Source organism: Mirounga angustirostris, unplaced genomic scaffold (genome assembly GCF_029215605.1).
Source record: "Mirounga angustirostris isolate CCGP_5_RB_7025 unplaced genomic scaffold, mMirAng1.0.hap1 SCAF_16, whole genome shotgun sequence".
NCBI classification, from domain to species: Eukaryota; Metazoa; Chordata; class Mammalia; order Carnivora; family Phocidae; genus Mirounga; species Mirounga angustirostris.
Window position 1 is genome coordinate 33,543,628 of NW_026991724.1, and position 13,152 is coordinate 33,556,779.

Here is a 13,152-nt window from a genome sequence, read left to right on the forward strand (position 1 = left end):
GCAGCATCAGAGGGGTGCTCTCCTGGGGTCCCCCTCTTGCCTGCTCATTTACCTGGATGAATGCTGGGCTCCTTGTTCTTACCCCTCCTTATCTCTGTGTGCCCTGTGTGTGTCTGAGCCTGGGCCCCTGGATCTCAGGGGTCTTTGCTTGACCTGAGCCTTGGGGTGGGCTGTGGAATTGAGGCTGGAGAATTTATTACCCAAGCTGGGAACAGAGGCTTTCAGCTCGATGAGGCAGCCTGTGTGTCCCCTGCCTTCCTTCCACTCCCAGAAATTGCAGGGACAGTGCTACGGCCCTTGGCTGGTCCATGCTGTCACCGCGGGCGCCGCCTCCCCGCTGACCTGGGCAAAGTTCCTGGCCCTCCAGCCAGCTGGATCTGGTACTGGCAAGGGAGCCTCAGGCTCAAACGTGGAACCCGGGAGGGTACATCTCTGTCCTCCTTCTCACCCCCAAATTCTGGATGATCAAGGAGCAGAGGGTGGCTTGCTGGGTCCCAGGTATCAAGTCCTGGGCCTATTTTGGTATTTTCCTGCTTGGGGTGACCGCATGCCCCCACCCCCCGGCTCACCCACTTTGCCGACATGGGTGCTGCTCCTCTAAGCCTTCTTTTCCTTTTCGGTCCACTAAGGGGGACTCTCCAGGTCTGCACTCCTGGAGCAGGCCATTTTGTGAGCATCTGACTAGCGAGTTTCGGAAAGCAAGCACAGATTTTATAAGCCACCAGTCCTTCCAGTTTTGGGGGGAGACCAGTGGTGTGTGGTAACCAGCATTTACCAGGAACCTTACCGCATGTTCCAAGCATTGCATTAAGTGCTTTGCACGAGTCGCTCATTTCTTATTTATTGAGCACCTACTGTGTGCCAGGCCCTATTCTAGGCACTGGTGACATAGTATGAGCAAAATACCTCTCACGGAGCTTACGTCGCTCTGTGCGTGTGCGTGCGTGTGCGTGTGTAAGATGTGTGAGAGAGGAAGTCAGTTAAAAAAACCAAACAATCGGGCGCCTGGGTGGCTCAGTTGGTTAAGCGACTGCCTTCGGCTCAGGTCATGATCCTGGAGTCCCTGGATCGAGTCCCGCATCGGGCTCCCTGCTCGGCAGGGAGCCTGCTTCTGCCTCTGACCCTCCCCCCTCTCATGTGCTCTCTCTTTCTCATTCTCTCTGTCTCAAATAAATAAATAAAATCTTTAAAAAAAAACAACAAAAAAACCCCCAAACAGTCAACTCTGTAATATGCCAGGTGGTGATAAGCACTATAAAGGAAATTAAAGGTGGGTGAGGTGCTAGAAAGGATGGGGGTGTGCCCTGCTTTAGTGCGGGGCATCCAGAAAGGCCTCTCGGAGGAGGTAGCATTTAGGCAGACTCCTGAATGAAGTGAGGGAAGGAGGACAAGGCGGGGAGAGAGTTTCATTGAGGGCAGACATCCTGCGGCAGAAGCAGGCTGCTTTGCAGCCTTACAAAAACCCTGTGATGATGCTTCCCATTTTGTAGCAGAAGCCCTGAGGCTCAGAGAGGTTAAATAACTTACCCAAGTACACCCAGCGAATGACTGGAACTGGGACTCAAACTCAAGTGTTTCTAGTTCTCACTTTTGTGTCCTTAATTGCTGCTTCCCGAATGGAAGGTGGCTAATTATGCCCCCTGTCAACACAGGTGGCAGTTGCTGGTCCTCTCCTCTTGGAGGGATCTGTGCCGTAATGATACCGCTCCTGGGTCAGCTTCCCTGAGTGGGGTCCCTGCTTAGAGAAGGGCCAGGCCGGGCCCAGTGATATGGCGGGAGCAGGCCGCACTCAGTGCATATTAGAGCCCGAGAACAATGCCCTGTCCACTCCCCACCGCAGCCTGCCGCCCCTCCCTCCCAGGCAGCAAATTATGGCCTCCGAATGTGTGCCCAGGCCTGCCTTTGACATCAGTGGGGCCCACCTGAGCTTCACCTTCAGGATTCTGATAATCAGCTCTCTCTCCTCCTGGCTTCCCCCAAGACCTGTATGGAAATAAGTATGTGTCTGCCAGGATCAAATGCTTTTGGAGACAAAAGTCGGTACCGAGAACATTACAGGAAGCTATCATCTCGGCACGGTGCTCTTCCACAAAGCCCTCCGCTCCTCTTTTGGGCTGACACAGTTTCAGCCTGAAAGGTTCCAGCAGGCTGACTTGGTTTTAAGCAAAGGCACATCCTATTATTTTTTTGAGAAATGAAGTGTAAAATTAACACTTATTATTCCTGAGCAGAGGGAAAAAAAAAAAAAGAGGGTTGTGGGGGGGACTCTGGGATTTTCGTGCCTTGCTGGGTTGTTTCTTTGGCAGTTCGGGTTTTTATTTATTTTTATTTTTTAAAAAATCATAATAAATCAATGGATTCCCTGTGCCAGCCCCCCAACTTACAGGGACCGGGAGGAAAGATCTGGCACAGTGAGCAGGCAAAAATCTGCATTTCACTTTACAAATGAGTGGGGCTGCATAATTCACTTGAGTTGTGTGGGTCTCTCTTATGGATGCCTGTCATGTGCTATAAAAAAAAAAAGGATAGAAAGGAGAGGAAGTGATTTTGCGTCTTAACTCACAAAATCCTCCAGCCACCCCCCGTGCCGGGACAGAGGGGCCTGTGGGCTCCCAGACAGCTTTGTCATTCTGCTCCAAGGTGTCTGCCGAGAAGGTGTGATCTTATATAATTCGGGAAAGTTATTCTCAGAGGGTGCCACTCTCTGTGGAGGCCGCGGCTTGGGACAGACGAGAGCTCGTCCGCGTCGGCGGGGTGAGCAGCCACGGCAGTGGCGGATTCTGTCAGTATCCGTGGGCTGGCTGGTATCGGGTCACTGGCATGCACAGGAGTGTTTGCATGCTAACTAGGGCAGCTCCTCCCCCCCCCCCATTTTCCTGGATGGCTGAATAGGCAGAGGTACACATGATGAACACCCCGGGGAGCACCTCCAACCCCATCCGGTGGGGAGAGGGCCTTGTCCTTCAGAAAGCCGCTTTGCAGACCAGAAGGCCTGGCCCGAGTGGGAGAGATTCTCGGGTCTGTGGGAGCCCCTCCGGCTTTCTTGTTTTTCACTCCGTTTTCACTTTGTGCTTGTTTTATTTTCCCTCCCCCGTCTCTCCAGGTTTGACTCCCTTTAACATGTGGCGAGGGGGCGAGCGAGGAAAGGATGCAGGGGCACGCAGTTGTCTATCGGGCTCTTGAACTGAGTAGCCCACAACCTCGAATCGACCCCGGTTTGGGGGTGTGATGTGCTTAAATGGCAGCTCTTTGGGGCCCCGGAACGGGCTGGCGGCCCCAGGGCTGCCTGCCTGTGCACATATTTATGAACGTGGGTGCAGGGTGTAATGGTGTCTGTGAATCAGGAGGGACCGGCTGATGAATTGCTCGGCACTTGGAGAACGGAAAGTGACTGTCAGACATGAGTTCTCTGATTTATAAGTTGCGGGAGCCTTCTTTGTCCTCTCGGTGTTTGTGCATCAGACGGCACGTCTCCATTCACAGCGAAGTGGATAAAGGCCCTGCTCGGCAGAGAGCAGTAAATCCTCTTTGCCATCCCCGCCCGGGGAGCTGGCTCTGGCTGGGCAGGGGGAGAGGGCCCAGCAGGGGGCATCTCTCCTCCGTGAGTATTTCCCGAGCCCCTTTTGCGGGTCCAGGAGGGGCCTGATGCTGTGGAGGCTGGAGGAGAAGCCATTATCTGTGCCCATCACGTAGTTGCCGGGATCAGAATCGATGAACCCGGGGTCACGGTGGCCAGCCAGGTGCAGCTGTGCACGTTGGCATAGTCAGGGGAGGCTGCTTGGAGGTGGTGTGCAGGTGGGATCCATATGGATGGGGGGAGGGCTTTGTATCCTGTTCAGAGCACCACCCCCAGTTGGCTGTTACCTTAGCAAGTGGTCTAATTCTCTTTCCTAGAAATGGGGTTTTACCAGCAAGCAGGGTTAATTCGATTTTTAATTTATATTATCAGCTTAAACGTAAGTTATATTATGAACGATAATAGAAACCTCTGTACAATCATCATTTCACATACCGTCTGCCTTATTGATGCCCAAGAGGTGTCCACATTCTACCAGGGAGGCCCTATATAAGGGTGGTCCCTCTCTGCCTTCAGTTCATCCATTCCTTATTTGTGCCAGGCACTGAGAAGCATTGTTTGTGGGGGGGCAGGGGGTGTGTTGGGGGTCTTCTGAGGCAGCCCCCACACAGGAGGCCATCTCTAATTATGATGAGAGTCCCCCCAAGGGAAGCGGAGGACGTGAGTAGGGCCTATGCGGCGAGCGTGCTGAGCCTGCCCCGTGTCCCCAGACTTGTCAATGAATTCCTTTTCTGCCAGTAGAAATGGAAGATCCGCCTGAATCTCTGTCGGGTGCGTGTGGCCTAGTTGCCGGGGCTCCAGGGGCACGACAAACACCCGGTAGATTCCAGCCAGTGGGCTATGTGGGGCAGGCCCACCTGCACGCGCACGTGTGTGCGTGCGCCTCTGCGGGGGGTGCCCGGGGGGCTGGGGGATGCATGCTGTCCCTGCCAGCCCCTGCCAGGGCCTGGGGACCCAGGGACTCGCCAGGAGCCTCAGCCCATCTGTGTTCATGTCTTGCCACTGGCAGAGCCCCTCTGCTACCTAATTCTTGCCTTTGAGGGCAAATCAGAGCACCTGGCACCTTTGGTGAGGCTGGTTCCCTGGGGGAGCCCGAGAGGGAGCCTGTGTCCTTGGCTGTCCCAGATAATACTCTCACGGATACTGGCATGCCTGACAACAAACACTTATTGAGCACTTGCTGTGTGCCAGGGGCTGTCAAATTCCTCTTTCATGTATTAGTTCATTTACCTTTTTTGGGGGGAAAGATTATTTATTTGAGAGAGAAAGAGCAGGGAGGGGCAGAGGAAGAGGAAGAGAGGAATTTTAGCAGACTTCTCCCCTGAGCTCAGAGCCCACTGCAGAGCTTGAACCCATCACCCTGAGGTCAGAACCTGAGCCGAAACCGAGAGTCGGACGCCCAACCGACTGCGCCACCCAGGGGCACCCTGTATTATTTATTCATTTAATTGTCACATGAACTATAAGAGGAAGGCTATTGGGGGAGGGGTGACTTTTTTTGAAGACCTCTACTTATTTTTTATTTTTTTTAAAGATTTAATTTATTTATTTGAGAGAAAGAGAGCGTGCGCATGCCCCAGGGGATGGGGCAGGCAGGGGGAGAGGAACAAGCAGACTCCCCACTGAGTGTGGAGCCTGATGCCAGGCTCGATCTCAGGACCCCGAGATCATGACTCGAGCAGAAATCAAGAGTTGGACGCTCAACCGACTGAGCCACCCAGGCACCCCAACTTTTACTAATTTTAGAGCAGTTTGAGGTTTATGATAAAATCAGAGGACGATACAGATTTCCCTTATATTCCCTGCCCTGCACATGCATGGCCTCCCTCATTATCCGGGCCACTCACCAGAATGACCAGGTACATGTTTTTTGCAAAGATGAACCTACAGTGACACATTGTAATCACCTAAAGTCCATAGTTTGCCTTGGGGTTCCCCCTCGGTGTGGTACCTTCCGTGGGTTTGGACAAATGTGTAATGACATCCATCCATCGTCATAATATCATACAGAGTGTTTCCACTGCCTCGAAATCTCTGTGCTCTGTTCATCCCTGCCCCCACCTTAGGCAACCAACTGATCTTTTTATCGTCCTCATAGTTTTGCCTTTTCCAGAAGAGTTGGAATCATACAGCATGTAGCCTTCTCGGATTGGCTTCTTTCACTGAGTAATATGCATGGAAGTTTCCTCCATGTCTTTGGTAGCTCAGTTCATTTTAGCGCTGAATAATAATCCATCATCTGGATGGACCACAGTTTGTGTATCCATTCACGGACTGAAGGGCATCTTGGTTGCTTCTGAGGTTTGGAAATTATGAAGAAAGTTGCTGTAAACATCCGTGTGCAGCTTTTTGTGTTAATACAAGTTTTCAGCTCCTTTGGGTAAATACCCACGGAGCGAGATTGCTGGATCATATAGTAAGAGTATGTTTCGTTTTGTGACAAACCGCCAAACCGTCTTCCAGGGTCGCTGTGCCATTTTGCATTCCCAGCAGCAGTGGGTGAGAATTCCTGATGCTCCACATCTTTGTCAGGACTTGCTATCATCAGTGTTCTGGATTTTGGCCATGCTCATGGGTGTGTAGTGGTAAGGAAGGCAGTTATCGTGTATTTGAGAAAAGAGGAAACTGAGGCACACAGAGGTTACGTACCTTGCCCAAGATCATGCAGTGAGTGCAGCACCAGGTTCCAATCCTGGGTGAGGCGACATTCAAGCCAGGGTGACTCCCCGCCACACCCCCTGCTGAGCCACAGGCCACACTGGGGGCAGATGCTGGCCTCTTCCCATCCTCACACAGCCTCGTGGGACAGGGGCTCAGGGGGCGCCCTTTTCCTCTGCGTGGACTGGAGCCCGGGCCACACACTGTGGAGCAGCTGTGGGGACCCGAGCCCTGCCCTGCTGACTCTGGCCTGGGGCGCCAGACCTTGGCCCTGCTCCCCTGGGTGCTGGTGAGAAGCTGGTGCCTGGGGCACACTCTCTTCCCTGGGCACCTCTGAGTGAAGGTGTGAGGTCAGAGCGGCTCCCAGGTGGGTAGATGGAAGGAGAGGGTGTCTGACCTTTGTCTGGGGGGTGTCTGCTCTTTGTCCATCAGCCACTGTCCTTAGGCCATCTGTTCCAAAATTTTTAAAAAGATCATTTTGTTATTGTTTTGGTGACATGTACTTGTGGTGGCTCAAGCCTCCGAGTAAAAGCCAGAGTCCCCCAGTGGCCAGCAAGGCCTGGGGTGATGGGCATCCCTGTGTCCCCTCTGACCTCACCTCCCCTATCCCGGCCCCCAGGCTTCAGGCACGCTGCCCTCCTGCTACCGGTAAGCTAGCACATCCCAGGCGCACCTCAGGGCCTTTGCCCTTGACTCTCACCTAGGGAGCCCCATGTTCTCACGTTACCTCCTGATGCTGTGTTATGTGTTGGTCATCTTTATTATGTGTCTCCCCCACCATTAGAATGGGGACAAGCACGTTATCTGTTTAGGTCCCCACAGAATCCCCAGCTCAAAGTGCCTGGCACACAGTATGTGCTCAGTAAATATTCTACTGGATTTTTAAAAATTCTGGTTGGACTCCTTTTCTCTGTGCAGACCCCATCCTTGGCTCCTCTCCACTGTGACGTGGTCTCAGACTCAAGCTGTTGATCATGGCCTGTACACATTCTTGCTTGACCAGCAAGAGAAATCACAGCAAATGATGCCTTCCAGAGCTAGATATTTAGGGCTGGCCGGCGGGGTCTGTCAGCCTCTGGGGGCAGGGCCATTTGAAGCTGGGATGGGTCTTGGCATCTCTGGCCCCCACACCAGCCCTGGTTCTGGGGACCAGGGAGAGGCTGGCCTGGGCTATACTGGGGGCCCTTGGGCTCCTGCCCAGAGGGCGACACGGTTTGCAGGGTCACTGATGGCCGCCGTTTTCCTTGCAGAGGAAGGCATCAATCACGAGTGTAAGCTGTGTAACCAGATGTTCGACTCCCCAGCCAAGCTCCTCTGTCACCTCATTGAGCACAGCTTTGAGGGCATGGGCGGCACCTTCAAATGCCCCGTGTGCTTCACAGGTAAGTGTGCATGGGAGTGGGGGTGGGGATGCAGGGCCCAGCCTTTTAATTGCATATGCTCCCGCCCTGACGTGGACCTGGAGTCCCCAAGGGACCCACAGCCCATCACCCTGCCTGCCCCATGCAGAGCTGGCCCACGCCACGCCCCACCTCTGGCCCCTCCTCTTAGGCAGGTTGAGGGCCCTCTTTCCTAGCCCACCCCTTACCCCCCTGCATAACTGCTTTTTCCAGCCCAGCCTCACCCCTCTGTTGCCTTCCATGGGCTCTAGGCTCCTCTTCCGGAGCTGGGAGCTCTGTCCAGCAACAGTGGGGCTCTCTCTATACACACCTCCTGGCTTCCCCTCCTCCTGCGCCTTCCTCGGGCCCTGTCCATCCATGCTCCAGGATGGAGGGGTCAAGGGCAGCTCTGCTGGCCAAGTCCCCAGCCCCTGGCCCCCAGCCCCCAGCCTGGCTGCCCGCCCGGGCGAGCGGCTGTCCCGGCCCGAGGCAAGTCTCAGGGGCTCTGCCATCCCCCCTCCTGCTGCCCAGATGGCAGCCGGTGTGCGTGGGGGAGCCCTGGCCTTCCCCCTGCCTCCCCCGACATCTGTCGTCTGCCTCGGCAGGAAGCCCACCCCAGGGAGGGCGCCTGGCAGGAGGGGATATCTGAAGTGCTCACCTCCCAGACACACAGCTGCCTCGGGGCCAACTCCTGTGTGTGCCCAGGGCTGGGGCAGCCTCGTGGACTCTTGCCACCCAGAAGCCAGGGCTGTGACCCGCCCCATGACAGGCCTGAGGAAGGGGCTGTGCTGCGGGGAAGTCTCCAGCGTGCACGAGTCTTGGAACACCCTGGTGCCCCTTCCCCCTCAATCTCGGGAGCCCCCACCCATCTGCTACCATCATACCCTGCAGGCCAGGCAGAGGCTAGCACCGAGGGGCCTTGGCTGCCAGGTCTGCCGACTCAGGACGCTGGGGCCCCGGCGTGGGGATCTGAGGCTGCTGATAATAATCTCAACAAGAATAGTAATTCGTGTTCATTGAGCACCTTCTTGTATTAGACAATGTGTTAAATTTATTTAATTCAACTCTCAGCTCTGCCACCTGCTAGCAGTGGGACCTAGGATGAGTCATTTAGCATTCCCAGTGCCTCAGTTTCCTCTTCTGTAAAATGAGGGTAACAATGGTGCCCGCCTTACAGGGCTGTGCTGGAGTTAGGAGCCCACACACAGAAGGTATCTGGCAAATGATGATGATGATGATGGTGATGACATTCCCTGGACTAATCATGTGCCAGGCCATCTTTTAAGCATTTTGCAAGTATTAACCCATTTGATCCTCCCAGACACCCAGTAAGCTACGTACTTTAATGATCCCCATTTTTTTCAGAGGGGGAAATGAAGCCCAGAGAGGTTAAGTGACTTATCCAATGTTGCCCAGCCCCTAAGTGGCAGAGCTCAGCTCCGCTGGCTCGAGCCCTCTCTGGTAGCTGCCGGTATTTGGCTGACTATGTCCGTGGTTGGGTGATCCCTACTTGGGAGTGGTGCGGAGGTGGCCGGGCTGGTGTCCCCAGAGTTGGGCCCCTGACGGCTGTGTCCATGTCCAGTCTTTGTCCAGGCCAACAAGTTGCAGCAGCATATCTTTGCCGTGCATGGGCAGGAGGACAAGATCTACGATTGCTCACAGTGCCCACAGAAGTTCTTCTTCCAGACCGAGCTGCAGGTGAGTGCGCTCGTCCGCTGCACGCCCCTCCTGGGGCTCTTCGGGGCCCCCAGGGGCACCGAGGGTCTTGGGGTGAAGCCAGGATGGTGGGGTCTTGTACTTAGCCTCACCCCCGCCCAAAAAGCAACAGGTGCTTGGTGTGGTCCCAGTGGCAGCCCTCGTGGAGGCTGGCGTGGGGTGGCCTCCTGGGCCTGTTGCCCAGCACTCTCAGATGAGCCGAACTGGAGCAGCCTGGTGAGCAGTCAGAAGGCTCTCGGTGGTGGTGGTTCTTTTTTTTTTTTAAGATTTTATTTATTTATTTATTGGAGAGCGAGCGAGAGAGAAACAGCATGAGAGAGGAGAGGGTCAGAGGGAGAAGCAGGCTCCCCGGTGAGCCGGGAGCCCGATGCGGGACTCGATCCCGGGACTCCAGGATCATGACCTGAGCCGAAGGCAGTCGCTTAACCAACTGAGCCACCCAGGCGCCCCGGTGGTGGTGTTTCTGTGCCAGCCCCTTCCCCTCTTGGGGAGCCTGTTTCTCCCCCAGTCTTACGTGATGATGTTCAGCGGAGCTTTGGATCCGTGGCTGGTGGTCTCCGCAGCTTGCATGGCTGAATCCTGGGGCTGTGTGCGGCCAGGACCTAGATCTGGGGTCTTGGATCCTCCAGCCCGGGAAAGCCAGAAAAGTGAGAGCGGTCGGGTTGGGCCCCAAGTCAGAGGATGGGGTGCCCACCGGGGTCCTGAGGCTGATGGTGCCCTCGGGGGCAGCACATGGCCCTTGTGAGGGGATGCTGTGTGGATCGTCCTCCCCAGGCCCCTGCAGCCCCTCCTCCTGGTGTCCTACCCGTTATGAGTTTCTGAGGCTCAGACCTGTGTCCAGGTGAAGCTGCCTTCTTGCCTGCTGGCTTTTGTAGGAAATTTTTTTTTTTTTAAGTTCTCTTTTTTTTATTTGTTTTATTTGAGAGAGAGAGTGAGAGAGAGCGTGAGAGGAGAGAGGGTCAGAGGGAGAAGCAGACTCCCCGCTGAGCAGGGAGCCCGATGTGGGACTCGATCCAGGGACTCCGGGATCGTGACCTGAGCTGAAGGCAGTCGCTTAACCGACTGAGCCACCCAGGCGCCCTGCAGGAAATTCTTGTAACACTGGATTGGTCACATGTCCACCCAGAAATACTATGTGCGCGCGCACACACACCGAATACCACACGCGTAGCATAACCATGACACCTGAGAAAGAAGTACCACATGGACGTCCCCAGAAATACCACACGTACGTGCAGGCATGCCTCGATACCGTACACCGAGAATAACACCACTTTCTACAAACAGCATGAGGGAGGTGGCGAATCAGACACCAGCCCTCAAAGCTTCCTCTGGGCAGTTACATGCATCTCCCTCTCTCATGTTGGCTTGGCCAGATCCAGTCATGTGGCTGTGCCCAGTTTCAAAGGGGACGAGGAAGGTAATGCTGTCCTGTGCCCAGAAGCAAAGGAGAGCTGGAGTTTGTCACCCCACCCCCCAGCACTGTGCACACCGTGACCCACAGGGTCTGCCCACTGGAAGCGCGCCCCGCCTGCCCACCCGGGCGAGTGCTGACCTGGCACTCAGCAGTCGGGCCCTTCCTTGGGGATGAGGCTGAGGCCACAGCAGCATGGTTGAGTCATAATGTCACCGAGGGGCAGCAGTGGGGTCCCCCTTTCCTGGGGTTGAAGGGGTACAGACCTAGCCTGTGCAGCCCAGAGACACAACCCAGCTTGGGCGGTCACCCCGAGGAAATGAAAACAGGCCCCTGCAGGGCTCAGTGGGGATTCACTATCCGACAGTCAGGGTCCCTTCCCGCGGGCTGGCCCCATGTCAGGCCGGGCAGGGAGAGCTGACTTCATTCTGTCATGCTGTGGGACAGTTAAGGACCTAACTCTATGGACCCAGGCCCAGAGAGGGGGTTCCACTTCCAAGTGCCACCAGCAAGGTGGTGACACGCCCAGGGCCCACCGCTGTTCCCGCCTCGATCCACAACCTGAGCTAGGCCCGGCTAGCTGCGCCCCCTCCCAGCTGACCGAGGGAGAGGCGTGCGGGCACCTGAATGGCAGGCTCTGCAGGAAGCCTCCTTGCCCCCGAGCTGGCCGTGCGTCCTGCCAAGTGCAGTCTGTGCCCCGCCATACCCTCCCTCCCACCTGCCTTACCTGCCTGGTGCCACTACCAAACTAGACGGGTCCCCAGAAAACCGAAGCTTTTTATAGCTCAACACGGCAGGCCTCTTGGAAACCCACCAGCTCCTGTAAACTATGATTTACTTAAACTTTCAACTCGCTCAGCCCTCTGGTCCTCCCACGTTGTCCTGGATGCCAAGAAAGGGGTGCTCTCCTCCCTTGTTGGCCTGAAGGTTTTTCCCATGGATGTCGCCCGGTCCTGCCTTTTGTGAGCTTCCTGTGTATCACTGCGCCGCAGGCCCACCTGATGTGGAGGCCCAGGGAGCTGTGGACCCACTTCGGCTGCCCTCACCTGGGGCTGTAGACTGTCCCAGACATCAGAGTGGTTCCTGTGAGCTGGTGGTTTCCTGGGTCATCCCGTCAGCCTTGAAGGCAGGTCCTCAAATGCTGAGAACTTCGCTAAATTATAGCCTTAATGAGTGACTCTTTTCTGCAAAGAATGTTTTAAATTACAGACCATTTAAATGTGGAAGTGTTGTAGCAACACCAGATCTACGCAAATAACGGCTTTCCTTAAGTAACTTGAATAGCGATTTTCTGGTTTTTGGAGAGGAGGGTTTTTCAGGCATCGAAGTTTTCATCGTCATTATGTCATTACGCAGAACCTGGGGCTGGCGGGCAGGTGCGCTGTTCTCCAGGGGTGACGTGTGGGGCTTTGTGTGTACAACGGGATGTAGGGTCCTTGCTGGAGCCTTGACTGGCTCTCCTGGCTGTATGTCATTTGAGATCCTGTGGGGAGACTCCGGGAAACTAATGTTTGTAGGCACAAGTTACTCTGAGCCGAGAGGTCTTAATATACAAGGCTTAGGATTGTTCTCATAGTAGAACTGGAAATTCCTGCTGTGAATATACAGGTAACAGATGGGATTTGACCCTGGCAGGCTTGGTCTGTGTCCCAGTGATGTGTCTACCTCCAAACAGAATGTTCTCTTAGGATGCATTAACAGGAGTACAGTTGCCAGGATGAGGGAGGTGGAAGTCCCGTCTGATTTTGAGTTCCTCTGGCTCTGCCCGAAGACTGACATTGATTTAAAGGACTTGGGACAGACTGGAGCACATTCATATCAGAGTGATTAGGAGCAGGAGAGGGTACTAAGCTTTGCTATCCATTTGTTCAGAACATATGCATGGAGGGCCCACTGTAGCCAGGCACTAGATCTAGGAACTGATAAGACTGTGCTGAATGAGAGAGAGAAACACCCACAGGGCCTTCGTTCAAGAGGGACTGATAGTGTCCTGTCCTGGTCACCACAAAGAAGATAAAATCAGGTGATAGGCTGGCATGTGATGGGGATGAGGTTGAGTAATCCTTGGTGAGTGTGGTCAGGGAGGACCTCTCTGAGGAGGTGGCATTTGAGCTGAGACCTGGCTGGTGAGAAGGAAAGTGTGTGGAAGACAACCATGAGTGCAAAGGCCCTGTGGCCATGTGAGCTGAGTGTACTGCTGGGACGATAGAAGGCAAAAGGCGGCTAAAGCCCAGTAAGTAAGGAGGAGGGGTGTGGAGAGGGCTGGCAGGAGGAGACCAGGTCATGGCGGGGTTTGTAGGACAGCAAAGGAGTTTGGATTTTATCCCCATTGTGCTGGGAATCCAAGTAGAGAAGAAGTATTATCCGATTTCCACCCTGAGTCAAAATGTAAGAAGTCTGGTCTTTGA

General features: G+C 54.8%; 1 protein-coding gene across 4 annotated transcripts in view; it reads left to right on the plus strand.

Moving 5' to 3' along the window:
* ZNF423 (zinc finger protein 423) overlaps nucleotides 1–13,152 on the plus strand; it is a 338,493-nt gene that overhangs the window by 301,681 nt on the left and 23,660 nt on the right. For all 4 annotated transcript variants that reach the window (XM_054511334.2, XM_054511335.2, XM_045891151.3 and 1 more), the window contains 2 exons: nucleotides 7,486–7,617; nucleotides 9,197–9,312. In XM_054511334.2, the coding sequence (XP_054367309.1) occupies nucleotides 7,486–7,617; nucleotides 9,197–9,312 (248 nt within the window). The remainder of the gene's footprint in view (nucleotides 1–7,485; nucleotides 7,618–9,196; nucleotides 9,313–13,152) is intronic.